The 18,551-nt window shown below is 31.9% G+C and overlaps 1 protein-coding gene across 4 annotated transcripts in view; it reads right to left on the reverse strand.

Moving 5' to 3' along the window:
* CALCRL (calcitonin receptor like receptor) overlaps positions 1-18,551 on the reverse strand; it is a 103,809-nt gene that overhangs the window by 25,554 nt on the left and 59,704 nt on the right. For all 4 annotated transcript variants that reach the window (XM_082841373.1, XM_082841370.1, XM_082841371.1 and 1 more), the window contains 5 exons: positions 17,814-17,906; positions 15,388-15,520; positions 12,565-12,675; positions 12,353-12,465; positions 10,870-10,961 (listed from right to left, as the gene is read on the reverse strand). In XM_082841373.1, the coding sequence (XP_082697499.1) occupies positions 10,870-10,961; positions 12,353-12,465; positions 12,565-12,675; positions 15,388-15,520; positions 17,814-17,867 (503 nt within the window). In that variant the 5' untranslated portion in view covers positions 17,868-17,906. The remainder of the gene's footprint in view (positions 1-10,869; positions 10,962-12,352; positions 12,466-12,564; positions 12,676-15,387; positions 15,521-17,813; positions 17,907-18,551) is intronic.

Here is an 18,551-nt window from a genome sequence, read left to right on the forward strand (position 1 = left end):
AGCAAAACCGAATAACAACCCTTTTAGAGATAAAATTCATAATAATAGCATACACCATGATAGTGAGGCTTTACAATATCCCAGGTGCAGAGATAAGTACTCCACATTCATTATCTCATTTAACAACCCCTTGAAATATCATTATCCTTTAATAAAATTGAGGTAAGCTGCTCCGGGTCACAATCCTATTAAGTGATCTTTTGAATTTGAACGTTTAAGTTTTTAATAAAGTATCAATAATAAGGCTTATGTCTCCTTTAATATTCATTTAGTCACTTATAACTATTTTTGATGCATAATAATATATTGTTCACTGTTTCTAGATACTGGGGAAACAGTTGTGAACAACACAGAGCGAGATCCTGATCTCATGTTACTCATGGGACAGTGGAGGGTAAATAGACACATATATTACATAAAGTAATTCTACATAGTGTTATATGCTTTTTAGAAGTTAAAATAGAATTAGGACATAGGCAAAGACTGTGGCAAGAGTGAGGGGAATACTCCAGATAGAACTGAAACAGGAGAAGATAGGGAAGGAAAGCATTTCAAGCAGAGAGAGCATCCCGTGTCGAACATTTTTTTTAAAAGTTAAAGCTTAAGGTTTTTGAGGGGCAAGAAGGACAGACAATGTGAATAAAGCATAAGGCAAAACTCTACACTGTTTTTTTTTTCCATACTAAATGAGGAAAATTAAATTCAAAGAACATAACTTACTAAATGACTTTTTGATTCTGCAGCTCTTACTCTTATGTTACATCTTAATGTTCCATCAGCAAATGTTAGCAATGTAATATCCAGTCATTCTTGGGTTTTGTTTTTCCTGACTACTAAAAAGATGCTACAGTTGGGAGGGTTTACTTTGCTTTGCTTTCTCCTCATATATAGTCATATCAGTGGGTATGGTCTAGGAAAATAAAGTATGTCTGCAAGAGTAGGAAACCAGATTGCAAAACATATTATGATTTGGGGAAGAAAGATGTTATATTATTTGTGTTATCTATTTCAAATTACAAAATTTTAATCCATTCTAGTAACTGTATAGTTTTTACACCAAGCAGCGGATCATTAGCATTCTTAAAATAATTTGTCATTTTGTTCCCATGAAAATTCAGTTATGCTTAAATAGTACTTACCTTTAAATATACGTTATAAATACACTTATAAAGAAGTTGCATATTTATTAGAAAAATCAACATAAATATGTAATCTTTAACATTTAGTTATAGTTTAAATAATAAATTTACTCTTTAAAATAAGTCCAAATTCTTTAATTCAGTTATATTTCCATACTTGGGACTCTTCTCCATAAACCAGTAATAACAGTTACATTATAGAGGAACTGGATTTTGTTAGAGTAAACCCATTACTTCTTGCACCAGTTTGTCCTGATTTAAATCTGATACTCTAATGTGGAAATGCAATGCTTTTATTGTATAATTACAGTGGACATATTTAAAAAGCTTTCCAGCCAAGACTCGCATTCCTGAATAGGTATGCTTTCAGCTCTCATCACGTTCATTTGAGAGGGAAGGATGTTTCAGCACATTGATTAAATTCATTAATTTGGAAGTAGACTCAGTGAGTATGCTCTAATAAAACATTATATGAAAAACTATAACAATATCCAGTGTTAAGCTGAACGAAGTTTAGAATACATACAATAGAATAGAATGTATCTCAGAACTGTAGTACACAACAGACTTACAATGAATGCACTCTTACAAGAGTGGAGAAGGCAAGGGTGGTCCTGGGTAGGCACTCAGAGGTATGTTATTCAAGGATCGCTACATGACTATTTCTGAACTCAGCCATTGTCAGACTTCTGACAGTGCAGATTTGCCAGGTTTTAAACAACTTATTTAAGTGATAGCTCTGATTTGCAAATACAGGGACATCAGAACATGATTTGTAGATAAGACTCTCTATTCTCTGTTTCAATGTAGGATTTCTTTAAATAGTTGGCTTTATTTGAAACCAATTTAAAGATTGGATCATGAACAGTTTTCAGGAGAATAGTTATAGCTTAAAGAAGAAAGCCATACTTGTTCTAATTCAAGAGATATATGAAGAAACTGGAAATGAGAGAAAGGTTCACAATATTGATTGAATATTTTCAAATATGATTTTAAAAAAAGAAAGGTGAGAATTTGTGTCACTTGTCCTGAAAAGCAGAAATATAAGCATTAAAGGATCATTTTATTAATCGCTAAATTTGTGCTGTTCTTTCCATTATTTCCTGTTTTAGTGGATAGTTGTTTTGGGTTGATAGTGGCTTTTCCTATTTTAGTAGATAGTTCTGGGAGTATATATTAAAAGTGCCTTAAAATCAAAGACTACAAATTCAAATTGCTGAATTTTATTCAGGACTACTGAGAAATATCATCTTCTATATAGTTGTAAATATGCAACTTGGCTTTAAAATTATTTAGAATCACTGTCTGAAATGTCAGCAAAATTAAGATAGTTTAAAAAAAAAGAACTACCTTCTTCCCCATGCAAGTTACGTGTGCTCTTTTATGTGCAAGAATATGGAGCCTTTTGTCTGGGTTGCAAGTAAGAGCAAGATTTGCTATGCTCTCAGATTTTAAACAGTAATTAAAATATAATTTATAATTAATTCTGGTAAAGCTTATTTATTTTTTTTTATCTAAAGGGTTCTGCTTTGTTTTTCCAAGGATCATTATGAGTAAGAGTCATTGCCTCTTAGGGCTTGGCAAATCCCAAATTTCTGTCTCTCTCTCTTCCCCTCCCTTTCTGTTCCCTTTCTTTTTATTTCCCACTCTCTTTCCTTAATTGGCCCTAATATAAAACTGAAGTATATCTGGTAAATAGTGTTTCGTGTTCTCTGCTTCTAATTTAAAGCATGGATGAGTAGTAGACTTTTCTTTTCTCTCTCTAAATAAAAAATAACAAACAGTACCCTAAATCAACTTTTTGTATGGTCTTGGTTTTTATTAGGATGGATCAGTGACCCTCACTCAATTAACAAATGAAAAAAATAGTTGCCTCTACCCTAGACTAAGCAAGAATGACTGCAGTATGAGGAACTGGGTTCAGAAGCAGAAAGGAGATATTGATAGATTTTTGTACACACAATGATTTTATGTGAAACATCAGCTCTCCTAGGAATTGTTTCCAGGTTAGTTGGAAGAAAGCTAAGATTTCTATTGCTCCTGACTATATGAACGTGCTTCATTAACCATTCAGTTAAGCATTTTCTGAGATGGCCTTGGTCTTCTTTGGATCTAGCTGCAGGGTATCCTATGTTATTTTACACAGTTGCTTCTACTGGTTAGAATTGTAAAGAGTCTTACTCTAATGTCTTTCTTTCTTGATGGAGACAGCCAAGGCCAGACAAACTCAAGGGACTTGTCCAAGGTCACAGATAAGTCATGGGAAAGTCTGTCCTAGAAATAAGTTTCCAAGTCAGTTCATGTCTTCATTCCTTAAAAATGTATTAAGTGCCTACTATGCACAAGGTTATGTGCTAAGCCCTGGAATGTGTAAAGGAACCAAGCAGTGATGATTCCTGCTCTCATGGAGCTAAATTTATGCTGTTCTTTCCATTATATCCTGTTTTAGTGGATAGTTGTTTTGGGTTGATAGTGGCTTTTCCTATTTTAGTAGATAGTTCTGGGAGTGTATATTAAAAGTGCCTTAAAATCAAAGACTACAAATTCAAGTACTGAGTAAGCTATGTGGTATCTTGTGGGCATTAAAAAAGTTTTATTATCTTTGACTAATTTACTTAACCTCAATTTTTTCCTGATATAATTATACTACTACTTTGTTTTATAAAATTTTTCATTCATTGTATACTTATTTTTCTTATAATGTGAATGTTATAACAATTTCTTTAAAAATGTGGTACACATAAAACTAGAAACTGTGTTCTTTAATTATGTTTTAAAAGAGCCCACTGTTAATTATGTTTTAAAAGCGCCCACTGTTAAAATATGCCAGTCAGGGCTAAATATTTATATAAAATCTTTTAATGGGCTAGTAAGAAAGAGCAAGAGTGACAACTATGCCAATAATAGTGTTTTCCAAACGAGACTCTCCACTTAACAATGCATATATATCATCTCAGCTATGATATAGATACTAATAGAATCTGCGTTTTAAAGATGTGAAATTGAGGATTAGAGAAATGAAAGCAGCTGCTCGATACTATGCAGCAAGTTGCTGACGAAGGTGGAGTCTAAGAGAAGATGTGCCTGTTTACAGAACATACTCTTAACTACTCACCTGTAGTGAAGGCTGTCTAACACATAAAAAAGTATTTAGAATGGTATACCCGGGCCTAACTTGACCCAGGTTTCTCATAAAACCTGAGAATGTATAATAAAAAAGAAAAATTAATTTGAAGCTTTGCTTCTTTCTGGTCAAATTCTCCATTTTTAAAAGATAACTAAAGTCAAATAAAATTACTAAGCCAAACAGAAAGTACATAGATGGGGAGGAACCCTAGATAACTTAGTTAACTACTTAGAATATAAGTAAAATTAGGTGTTGAACTAGATAATCTCTTCAGTTTTCATGGCTTACAATTTCTATCTGTTGAAATTCTACCCTCTTTATTCAACACTCATTTCAGTGAGATTATCACCTCAAGAATCTTCCAATTCTATGAGTCAAAATGAGTCTTTCTTTCCTCTGTCTTCCCATAGCTCCTTGTAGCTCCACAGCAATTTTGGGGGCTTTTGTTGTTGTTGTTGTTGTTTACTTTGTATTACTATTTATTTATTTTTTTGCGGTACGCGGGCCTCTCACTGTTGTGGCCCCTCCCGTTGTGGAGCACAGGCTCCGGACGCGCAGGCTCAGCAGCCGTGGCTCACCGGCCCAGCCGCTCCGCGGCATGTGGGATCTTCCCGGACCGGGGCACGAACCCGTGTCCCCTGCATTGGCAGGTGGACTCTCAACCACTGCGCCACCAGGAAAGCCCTGTATTACTATTTATATAGGGATAATGTTAGATGACTAAGTAAGTGTAGTCTATGTGCCTACATGATTGATATTGTCTAAAGACAAAATTAGTACCTTTTACTGTATATTGAAAGTTTGCTACATGCCAGGTACTGTGTGTGTCTTCTCTGCCCAGTATTTTAAACGTTAGGACTCATTATAAAGAAACAGGCTAACTGAAAAACAGAAATCAGGATAAGTCCATACTATTAGTAAGTGGTGATGGCAAGATTTGCATATATCCCATGTTTTTAATTACTGTATTACACTATCCATTAAAATTAACTTGTGCCTGAAATCAAGTATATATCTATCATGCTAACTCACCATTAAAGCTTTTTTATAGTTCACGATAGAAAATGAATAGTTAATTGTAGTTTCAGAATAAACTCTAAAAATAAACAATGCAACTAGTTAAAAACCTTAATTTTTCTTTTATGTAGAGGCCAAGAACCAATTTCCATATATTGGCAAGATATTTATTTGTTTTAATGAGGTTTTGCCTATGTAGCATGTCACAAATCTTTTTTCTAAAGCATTGAAATTTTTAGTAATTAACATATATATATATATATATACGTTTTTTATATATATATATATTGCATATAGTATTCTTGATTTAAAAAAGAAAACCTGTTTTTCTGAAAAAAATAAGGTCTATCAATATGTTGAACATGAAGACGATGCTTGGGGCAACATGAAATTTTTAGCGTCTCTTTTTAAAATGAGAAATGGGTCTACAGATTATATCTTTAAAGCTAAAGTACTTAACATATATATACACAATTTCAGTTTTTTAAAAAGTGTTTTTCTACAGAGAAAATAAATTAATTCTCAAGTTTAAAATTTTAACCCTTCAGTTTAAAATTACTTGTATTGGTTGAATAGCATTTGCTTTTTAAAATATAATATATGTAAATGCAGATATAAAAATATTGAACCAGATTTTCTTTCAATTCCTAATCAATAATAAATGTAGTTTACCTGTGTAGATTGCTTTCAGCCTGCAAAATACTTTCACAAATGCTAACTTTGCTGATATTGAAATTATATATTTTGTTTTAAAAAATTAACTCTTTCATTCTAATCTTCTTTCCTAAATTATAGACTTGGGCTTGAAAGTAGCATTACAGATCATTAGGTGCAGCTATGAACCCGGTATAGAAATCACCTATTTCAAAATTCCTGCTAGGTTGACACCTAATATCTGAAAATCTTGGGTGACAGAAAGGTCAGTTGGTCAACAGATGGTTCAGTCTATTTTGTTTGCCTGTTAGCGTTTTTTATTGTTTTTAACTGAGCCAACTATTTTTTCTCTCTGTGTTATTATACAAACTCTATTCCCATTTTAGTCTTTCAGATTATTGAAGTCATCTGCTGTTCCCTGTTTATATTGTTGTTTGGCTTAACATTTTTGGTACCTTCACTCCCTGATCAGCAGATATTATTTTCTTTAATTTCTTCATTGTCCTGATAAGTCAGTTCTATGACATACTCTTTTCCTCTTACAAAGTCAGTCCATAGTAGACAGAGTAAATGACTGGTCTAATTAGAGCTTTGAAACTGGATACTTTGCATTTATGTATAGTCTGGCTTGCAATATTGTTTTCCCTTGGCAGTCCCACTATTGCCTCATTAGTACACAGCAAGCATTTGCTCAGTTAAATTATGGCTTTTTCATAAAGAAACTGTTAATTTTACATTTGGTTTTATGGAGTTAGTTTAGAACTTTATTTATATCCTTAAATTTCAAACTTGATTGGAGCCATAGGACTTGGAATTCTAGGACACCCTTTGTCGTCTTTTTAAATACTGATTTTGGCATGCAATATAATTGCTATATTTAACTTTGTGTCCTTCAGAAATTTAATGTGTCTAAATATTTTGGCTTATTACATGCAAAATAAAAAGAGATCATTTAATCTGAAGGGTCTCAGCTGTATTAGTATTAAATCTGAAGAGATGGTGGGCTCCTAAATGGTAATTAAAAATTTATTCCACATTCAGCACAAACTAGTTGCAGTTTCAGAAATGCTACAATAAAAAAATCACAGAGATTTCACTGAGGAAATGATGCTAAGGTTTAGATCTGAAAGATGACTACATTTAACTAGACTAGAGGAGCAGGGAAGAGACTATACAGAATATTCAATTATAGGATACATTAATGACTTTGATTTTATATAAATCATAATAGGAAGTCTAAAATTTTTAAAGCAAGGGATGACAAAATCAGATCTATATTTAATATAAATCTTTGAAAATATTCTGGCTGCGATGTTTAGCATTGAATGAAGATGGTGAAAGTGGACTTACTGAGGCTAGATAAGACTAGGTTGGTGGTGGTGGCAGGAGAGATGAAACAAAATGGATAGATTGGAGGGCTGTTAGGAGGTTTTATCCACAGAGTATGAGGAGAGAATGATAGGAAAACTGAGACGGTATCAAAGATTGCTCCTAAGTCTATGGCTTATGCAACTAGATTGCTGGTGGTGTTATTTGTAAAGATGGGTCGCTCTGGAAGAAAAACTGCTTTGGGTTAGGAGAAGGTAGATAGTATGAATTTGTTTTGAACATGTTGATTTTGAAATACTTCTGAGATGATATATCTCCAGAGCCATAAAAAGATAAATACCCTTTCACCAAGAAATCACAAGTTTGGGAATGTAGCCTAAAAAAATAGTGTAAAATATGGGGAAAGTTATGGCTGAAAATGTCCATTGCAGTGTATTTTATTAATAGGAAAAGCTGGAAGCAACGTTAATTTTCAAAAATAGAAGAATGATTTAGTAAACTTTTGTCAACTTACTAAATGCAATATTAGTTAGCCAATTAAATAGCCAATTAGCCAATTAAATGGTTGTTTTAAAAACTTCTTAGTGACAGGGAAAGAATTATATAATGCTAAGTTGTAAAAATAGTTAAAATAATTTGTACATTACAAATAAAACTGAGTAAATACAAATGAGTATGAAATAAACCTGGAAAAATAAATGAAATTGCCCAATAGTGTATTAGAATTATAGGTGTATATATTTCTTTATTTAAAAATTTATTTTAAAAAATTAAATTGTTCTCAATTTTTAAAAATATTGCAAATTTAAGTGCAGTTCTCAAGACTAGTTTGTTTTTTATTAATCATTGCATTCTTTTTCCTGAGGTTAGAAATATTAAAACATAACCTTTTCTCCAAGAAGCTTTTTAAGATAGTCTTAAATAACTCTTATGATTTCTATTGTATGCCTTTAGAGTAGACGCTGATCTACTTTGTACTTAGTCATGGTCATAAAAGTCTCCATGTTAGAAAAAGAATCTTAGCTGATATTAGTTACATTTAAATTAATCTTCTCTGTGTTTGTATGTGTGGTAATATGTAATTTTAATGAACTCAGAATGAGTTCTAGAGTACTGCATAGATTTTAGGGAATTACTTGTATCATTTAGTTCTAAGATCCAAGAGAGTCATTTTTTCAAATTTAGATACATTCATTTTTAAATTGTAAAGATTTTGTTTTCAGCAATAAAGAAGAAAAAAGAACTATATCTTTCTTAAATTTATACTGTGAGATTTTGAAATTTTAATTTTATTTTGTGTTTTTAAATGTACTAAATAAAATATTAACTGAGTTTTAGTGCCATATTTTACCAATAAGCTTGTTATCATCAGTAACATTATTTCATTTTGTCAATTAGCATAAATAATTTATCACTGTAGACCCGAGGACTTTATTTAAAAATTGTCACTTTGGGAAATGGTTTATTTTCCAGTTTTCAATCTATTAGACAGTGATAATGAAGTTTTTCGTACTCCAAAATATTCATTTCAAAAATCTTACATAACCTAAGAGTATATTCAAGAGTAAAGACATGAAGTTTTATTAAACTGTATATAAGCAACTGATATTATGTAACTAATTATAAAGGCAGTGACCGAGAATTGACAGTTTGTTTTGAGCAAGAACATTTTGGCAATTTGTTACAAAATATAGTATAGTAAATTTTATTCTTTAAGAAATGTTTTCCATATTTTAGGATAAAGAGTCTCTTCAACTTATTTTGATGCGTGTTTTAACACAATTTAGTAAAACAAAAAAAAAAGTCACATTTTAAAATGTACTCAAATGTTGAATTAGCTTTATTCAGAGTGGAATATTTTTAGTTGGTTTCTAAAGTGCCTAGATAATGTTATAAATCAAAAGTGCCATTTAAATTCCCCAAAGTAATAGTTAGGGAGAATGGGACCTACATGTACAGATTGCTATATTTAAAATGGATAACCAACAAGGACCTACTGTATAGCACAGGGAACTATGCTCAATGTTATGTGGCAGCCTGAATGGGAGGGGAGTTTGGGGGAGAATGGATACATGTATATGCATGGCTGAGTTGCTTTGCTGTGCATCTGAAACTATCACAACATTGTTAATTGGCTGTATCCAATATAAAACAAAAAGTTTTTTAAAAATTCCCCAAAGTAACTGGTATTGAAGATTCTTAAGAAAGTGCAAGTTTCCAAAAACAGCAATTATGATGCAATCTCTAGATCCCATGATTTTGATCCCATGAAAAATAATCATTGGTTGGTTCGTATATTATTTCATGTACTTTGAATATTTGATGAACTGTGGGCTAAAAGCTGGTGCTCCAGTTACAAATGAGCCTAACATCTAGGTGTCTAATAATTTCTGGATTTGGATTATTTTGATGTGCAGCTACTACTTTAGTTGGTTCTGAAGCTGCTAATGTTCCAAGATAATTGTTGAAGAAGGAGAAGGAGGAGGGGCAGGGGGAGAGGGAGGAGGAGGGAAGAGGGAAGAAGAAAAGGAGGAAGGAGAGGAAGAGAGAGACAATGGCAGTGACACTGGTGATGAAGATACAATAAAATATAGCTACTCTCTCTTTACACTGAATTCTTTAATTACTGGTGATGATCAAAATCATGAAGACCATGTTAATGCATAAGATAATTATGCAGTTTTAGAATTTAGTTTCCTGTCAATTAAAAAAAATCACAGTTGATAGGTTGAATCAAGAAATTGGAGGAAGGCAGATAAATTAGGAATTTGGGATTAACAGATAACACTACTATATATATGAAATAGACAAACAGCAAGGTCCTACTGTATAGCACAGGGAACTATATTCAATATTTCATAATAACCTATAATGGACAAGAATCTGAAAAAGAATATATATATGTGTGTGTGTATATATATATATATATATATATATATATACACACACACATAACTGAATCACTTTGCTTTATATCAAAAACACAGTAAATCAACTATATTTCAATTAAAAAAAGGAAATTGGAGCTGACTCTCCCTCCACCCTAAAAAAGAATAAACTTCAAGTAAATTTCAAAATATAATTTTAAAACTATTTTAAAAATGACCCCCCCAAACCAGAAAAATTAACCTAACCATAATATATTGAAATTATTATTTTTAATAATATATATGAAATGTCATTGCTATTTTTTGCACAAAATACCAGTTCTTATAATGTACCATGTATACTGATACTAAAATTGACCAAGAAGTTGAAAATTTAATTAGGAAGGCCTATAATATTTAGCAGTTTCCAAAGCAAATAAGGATAGGTGTACATATTCATTTTGGCTCCCTTTTTACTGCATGACTTCATTCTTATATGCATACTCATTTTGTAAAGTTAGGCTTCAGATATTTTATCAATCTCCTGATTCTCTACATTTTATAAAGTCAAGATAAAGTCAACATATTTCTAATTATTTTAAACATTCAATTTATTTTAAACATTATAAATCATCTATATTTCATAAATTTTATCAGCACGTGGATAAACATGCACATGATACTGCGTTCACCAAAGATAATCAGTAAGTTAAAAAAAAATTTTACATGTACTTACTTGAAATAAAAGAATATACCAAGTGAGATAAGCAGTGATGCAATAGATAATCCATGTCCAATTATAGTCAGATAAAACAAATTCAGTGCAGTCTGTAATTTGTATGGATAAAAAAAAATTAAGGCTCATATCAATACTATAATTCTACATGTGTGTAAGCTCAAAATCAATAAAATAACTTATATTTTTAAAAACATGTGATCTGATAGCCTTACCATTTAGTTTGCAAGCCAATGAGTATTAGAATACATCTGGAATGAAGAATATCTATGAAAATTTATCAGGTGATATCAAAATTTATAAATTGCTCTTTTTATTTAAGAAATTAGGAGTCACATATTAAACATATGAAGAAATAAATTTCTTGATCTACGTTGTATAATATATGAAAACCAACATTTATCATTTTGGAGGACATTGACAATTTTCACTCTATGAGTTTGTGCACCTTAAATCAATGATTTTTGTTTGTTTCTTTAGACTTAAATGCCAGATAAGGCTTTCTTTCCTAACTGGGTTTTTTTTTTTCGTTTGACAAATTTGAGGCTCCAAAACAAGTCTCAGAACAGTAATTTACAGGCGCCTCTGATCTGTACAAATAAATTTTTTATCTTGGTTTTGACTTTTTCTCTGATTTTTGTCTTTATTCTATTGTAACTTACCATTTTATTGTGTATTTTTATAATTCTCTTCAAACCCTTCTCTGAGTAAGCAAAGAATACATGATTTATAATTATGATAGCTGGCAGTTATCAAATGCTTACTATAGGCTTGTTAGTTTTCTAAATATTTTCCTTGTATTAAGTCAATTCTTATGAAAACCTTGTGGATGGGTTTAGTATCCTCACTTTACACAGGAGGGGACTGAGGCAGAGAGAGGTTACAGCTTGCCCAAGGTCACAGCTGGTAAGGAGCAGAAACAGGAAGTCAGAAATCAGAACTCAGCTTTAATCACTGTGACAAACTGCCTCAATATACACACACGTGCAAATATATGCAGGCACTTTGTATCGAAGCTTTATTGTTGAGACAAACTGTGACTAACCTTGACTTTAATGTATGATGTTAAAAGTGGGAATGCCAGTGAGGGTGACCTAATAGCCAGTCAGAATGAAAGCCTTCTGCTGAGGGAACTGTGTAAACCCCGCTGGGCTTATTTTGTTTATTTGAGCACAATTCCTGACCGTAATTATAGGAATTCCACCACAGATGAAAATTTTCTTTTTTCTTACATTTTTAAAGTATGTTTAATTTGGAAAATTCTGAACTCCAATACTGAGACACTGAATTACCTAGCAGGATTGCTTCCTCGGTGTAATGACCAAATCAGTAATTATTTCTATGAAGATATTTTTGTTCATTGTTTTTATGATGAAAAGGCTTTACAATGGAATGAACACTAGTTAAATTTTCTCCAATATTGTATCGGCAACTAACTTTTAAAATAGTGTAAATTAAATCTGAATTTATAATTATTACTTACCTTCACTTTCTCATGTGTGTTAACATTACATTGGGTATAATTTGTCCATGTTCTGTTGCTTGCTGGATGTCTAAACCAGTTTCCATCTTGATCACAGATTTTTGTAACTTTTTCTTTAAAATTAAAAAGGAAAAAAGGAAACAGTAATTTAGCTAACCTAGGGTTTATTAAATAGATGTCAAGGATATTTGTATATAAATTTCTGCTTTTACCTGAAGGATCAAAGTCCTGAAAGTAATCTGGGCAGTGCTGCATTGATTCTGTTCCTGCAGCAACATCATTCCAGCACAGCCATCCATCCCAGGTTCTGTTGCAATAAATGCCTTAAGGGGAGAGTAGAAATTAGGGCTTACTAACTCTCTCTAGTTATATAGAAAGACATAAATAATGGTAGACTCACACTGACATGGAATAAAGACTGTCTACTGAAAATGAAGGCATCATATAAAATCTTTATAACAATTACTTGGATTATTCACAAAGTAATTATTAGAATAACTAATTGTTAAATTAAATTTAGAAATATCTAAAAAAATATGAGGTTTAGCTTTAATTCTAATTCTCAAAGGTAGCTATTTATTTAATAAATCACATGGTCTTTGCTGGTTTTCTTAACCATAAAGTAGTGGTTAATTAGTGTCCCTATGCTTGAAATTCAAAAACTATGGGAAATTGAAAATATGTTTTATTTTAGAAACTGTATTCTTAGGGCAAGTTATAGTATTTTCTGAAGTGAACGGATGAACATTCCAATATTTCCTGTTTCACCACATTAACCCTGACACATACTTATTTAGGTCCCTCCACCAAATTCTAGCTCTTACTTTCCTTCCTTTTCTTTTCAAATGAAGTAGAGTGTTTAATCTCTCATTCTTTTCTTACCAACATTAAGAGAAGGAACCTCTTACATGAAAAAATGTAAAGTTTTTTAAAGACATAGAGAAATAAAATGACCAAAATGTTCCAAAGTTATAAGTCTGTAATCAAAGAGAGTAATTTTCCGCCTTGTTAGGTAAGCACACATAGATAGAAACTTGAATGCTGCATAAGACGTTTATTATTATTAACAGATTTGTACAGCAATCTCAGAATCAATCTAGGCTTCACGGAAATAGAAAAAGTTCTATTGGCCTGAAAATCTAAATAATTCTAGTTAAAAAAAAAAAAGCCTCAGATAGTCTGTTTTCCCTCCTGAGATTTTCAAACTCATATAAATAGCTTGCATCCACATATTACTAAATAAAGTGCATTTTGTGGCCTATCAGAGAAAAATTTCCTGATACCATTTTAGAAAGCCTCACAAACAAGTCCTTATACTGCTCCAAAAGATTCCACAACACTGGCTGCATGATAGATTGCCAGGTCTAGAATTTTTCCAACTGTGTTGTATGGCATTTGAGTGAGATATGAGTAGGTATTCCATTAAAAAAATTATGTAATCAAATAGATTTGGAGAACACAAAGTTAAAATAAACATTTCTTTATAACAAGATTTTCTAGAGTATTTAAAATTACAAAGTGTATTATGACTCTCCAAGAGGATGATTTATTATGCAGTGATCTTGAACTTATTTTATCACAAAATTATTTTATTATAAAACCCTCATAAATATATTCCTATTGTTAAACAATTAGATTTGAAGCTAGCTTTCACACATATCTAGATGATTTGGAAGGTGTTAATTCAAAAATTTTAAACTAATAACACTTAGTTTTTTTGGTTTTTTTTTTGCGGTACGCGGACCTCTCACTGTTGTGGCCTCTCCCGTTGTGGAGCACAGGCTCCAGACGCGCAGGCCCAGCGGCCATGGCTCACAGGCCTAGCCGCTCCGCGGCATGTGGGATCTTCCTGGACCAGGGCACAAACCCGTGTACCCCTGCATTGGCAGGCAGACTCTCAACCACTGCGCCACCAGAGAAGCCCAACACTTAGATTTTAATGGAATAAAGTGAGAAGCCAGATCAGTTAACAAAGGATTTGTATACAAATTTTAATTACTTGATAATTCAATCCCTATTGAGCTAATATCAGATAGTTTGTCATTGTCTGGCATATTTTAAAGACATGTTTTAACTGAATATATATTGTAATAAAAATATTTGGGCAGATATATCTAACTACTTCTCCGAAGATGAACAAATTGTATTGTTCAGTTAGATTAAGGTTTCAAGAGTTGACCAATGTGGAAAAATTGCTTTTTTTCTCTTTCTCACAAGCAAGTTCATTTTGACAGTTACAAATACTAATAATAACCTACTTTTAACATTTCATGTATATAACAAACATTGTATTTTATACTATCAAATATTTTCCCCCAAAGTTAAATTCTTTGTTTCCACTGATGGTTTAAAGATTTAAAAATAGCTAAAGTCTTCACATTTTGCTTTGTTTCACTATGAGTGTTGCATTTTACATTTTGAACATAACTCTGCCTTTAGGGTTGCCAGGTAAAATACAGGACTTGTTTTTGCTTTTGCTAAATTTGGCAACTCTACTTGTCCTTCTCAGAATTGAAGCATATATACGACACTTAGTAGGCCCTCAATAAATGTTTCAAAAATACCTTAAAAATATCTTAATGGAAACAGAAGCTCTTGGATTTCATTAGCTTTGCTACCAAATGTATCACACAAAGTATGTTATGTGCAAAAAAAAAAAATTATTTGTCATTTTATTAAGCTATTATCAAGGAGCTTTTGAAAAAAAAGACACACAAATCACATAAACTGAAGATCAACTGTCACTGATTTAATCCAAGACACATACTTATTTGATATTTTAAATATCTTTATACCATAAAAAATGTCACTAAAAATATCCCTGTCACACATATTTTTATTAGAATTTTTAAAAAGAGGCAAGATAATTGCATCATAAAATGTTCTTCATAAGTAAATAATTAAAACTGCACATATACCAGAAAAACTAGCAATTAACCCATTTTTAAGAATGGACCTAAGGGACCCGTAATAATGTAATGAGGTAGTTTTCTTTCAAAAATATTTTAAATGCATTTAAAATTAGTCATGTTTACCTTCTGTTTGTTGAACAGGGTCTTGCATAATTTTTTGGTAACATTCATATTGAGCCGTCATGATTTTATTTCTAGTAACACCCAACTGAATTAAGTCACCAGGGTTCTCTTCTGATTCTGCTATGACAAGAATCTAAGGGATTAAAGAAAAATAAAACTTCAGAATTGTGAGAATGTCTGTGAGAAGCAGTCTGTCACATTGGAAAACAGTAAGTGCAGTGATGTATTGCAGGGTCATCAGGCTCTGGGGGGAAATTCCTGATTTGTAGTGTTTGCCAATTTCCATGGTGTAAATATCCCTACTATGTCCAATTTCAAACCACCACCAAGAGTTGCCAATGGCCCCAGTGAGCAGCATAGTCCACAGTTCCCTCTCAGAAGACTGTGGGAGCCAGCTCCAGGCCATGTATCTGGAATGCAGACAGCTGTATTCAAAATTCACCTCTATTTTTTGACCTGGGAGTCAAAATATTTAACTGGGAGTTTAAAATATTTAATATTTAATAGACAAGATATTTAACCACCCCGTCTACCACTACCAAAACTTCTGCTTTCTTATTGTAAAATGGGATAAAATAGTATCAAGATAACAAAGGGGAAGTGTCTGGCACATGGTAAATGCTTAAAATTGTTGCCATTTTTATAATTACATTTTGATAATCAAAATAATGACAAGTTCATTTATGATGTTGGTAAACAGAATTTTTATTGTATGCACATCAATAAAGGTTTTAGGCAAGGTATATATTTATATTCTTCCACTTTAGTAGCTTTATTTTAAGGTTCACTTATACTTTAATTTCTACATGACTTTTTTTCCTGTTTTGTAGCATGAAGCCTGTATAAACCTTTCTTCAACCTTATTTCTTCTTTGCTTTTGCATAATTCCTATTAATTATTTTCCATAAACAGTTATCTTTCTATTCCTATTTTGTTTCCTTTGATTTTCTATTCTCTAGCAGGAAGTTGAATTTAATTTAAATTTAAAATAAATAGTAAAAGTCCCTCAGTATGTGGCACCACTCAAGTTTCACCATCACCTCACCGCCATTTAATATTAACTTTTTTATTCTTTGATTGGCTTTAATCTCTTAATAAAGATTTATGCAGCTGTTGTGCTGCACAAATAATAAATGGAAATTTATAACATCAAGAAAAAATTCTTTCCTCCTGTTCTCAGTTTATAGAATTGCATAAAATCAATATCATTTTTATTCTTACTTAAAAACTCAAGTTTGCACATTGTCTGAATGAATTCAAGAGAAACGGTCACAATTCCTTAAATTACAATAATCAGATTGGTAATCTGTTACAGAACTACCTACAGGGAACCAACTTTGGCCTGTGCAGCTCATTGGCATGCTCAATGGAGGGTGGGAGCTGAAGAAACAGGAATCCTGTTTCTTGAATTTCAGTCTGTTTACTTAAGATAACATCTAAGAAGTGCAGAATTTGGACTGCTTCTAGACTTGAGAATGTTTTTAAATACAAAGGATGACAGGAGAGTAGTTGTGCTTTTTTCCCATTTAGGTTTTCTATATTTTTCTTGAGTTTCTTTGTTTGAATCTTTGTGGGGTTTACTTGGAAACACCACAAGAAAATTATTTGCTGGCACAGAATTAGGTGAGATTATGTCTCTGAGTTTCTCAACATATAATAAGAGTATAGTCACTGTTTTAATGTGAAACAGGGAAAAATAGGAACAAAAATTTCTGTAAATAAAAATAAAATTAAATGTCTATGACCTATGACCCCTCGAATACATCAATTGCTTTTTAGTCATCCTTAGTCTACCCTCCACCTCCAGCCCCACGTCCACTGCATATACATGCAGAGGCATGCAGGAGTGCACATACTCACATACACATCTGCCTCAAACTTAGCATCCATGCCTGTCAGAAAATGGGCACTTAATAATTATTTGAGTGAATGGGTAAGGAAATTAATTTAAAACATAGTGCATGATTCCGAAGTGCTTTTCAATCAATACAGGTCAATCAGTTGGCAGAATGGGAGAAAAATCAACAGGTTGGAATTGCTTTTTTAATAGATCTAACTCAGAATCAGCAGGTCTGATTGAAAATATTTCATCTATTATGTACGACTGTACTATAGAGCCATTCCATTTTTCTTTCAAACTCTGGTAATGGCTTTTCTCTGGCGTCCGCACATTTGTGTTCATCATCCCTCCACCCACACTGCACTATCATACTGTTGTGCCTGCTACAGGACTAAAAGCCTAAAAAGGTACACTGAAGGGAAACAAATGATTGCTGTGTTGATTAGATATAAAAATGTACTTAATTTATGCATCCAATAACTACATGTATTTTTGTGTTATTAGCCTTTATCACTTATGGGTATGTTGGAAGTTAAAACAGAAATAATCATAGATAGGGAGATACATTAGAGAAATTTATGCTTACCGTAAGAAAAGGCAAGAGAAACAGAAAATACAGGACACTCTTTTTCTCCATCATTAAAGCCAAGATGAAATATGTTATATAATATAAATCAAACTGCAATAGAAAATAAAAGAAATATAATTTAGCAATATTTATGAAATAAACATAGATGGCTCTCGATGGAAAAAATGTTAAAACTACACAATAATTTTGCTTTAAGGATTGGATTAATAGTCTTACATATTACAAATGTTAAGAGCATCATGGCTTAAAGTACTAAAGAGCTTAATTAAATACATTTTAATTTAACTTAATTAGCCTTACAAGCAGGAAAGCCTCTTACAGATATATTTTTAAGTAATTAGAAAACATCTCACTTTCTTTACCTTTACCAAAGTTGGGATAAAAAGTACAAAGTAAAGAGTTTCACGAGAACATAAAAGCACAAATTTTGATAGCATATTTTACTATAAAGCTTACCTTTATTTCCGATAAGTATTAATATTATTTTTAATTTTATGACTCTTCAACAGTTTAAGGGAAAAATTTGTATTTGGGCCAATTTCTTGAGAGTTAACATCCATAAGTCATAAAAATGGCCTTATGATTTAATAGAAATTATTCTTCACTTCAGCATTCAATTTTTTAATCAAAAATAAAAGATTCCCTAAGTCATCTATATTATTAAAATAAGTTTACAGGAGATGGGAAATACCAAATAAAAGTACTTCTGTTGAGTATTTCTAATGATAGATACAG

This window comes from Leucopleurus acutus, assembly GCF_964270905.1.
Source record: "Leucopleurus acutus genome assembly, chromosome: 6".
Classification (NCBI taxonomy): Eukaryota; Metazoa; Chordata; class Mammalia; order Artiodactyla; family Delphinidae; genus Leucopleurus; species Leucopleurus acutus.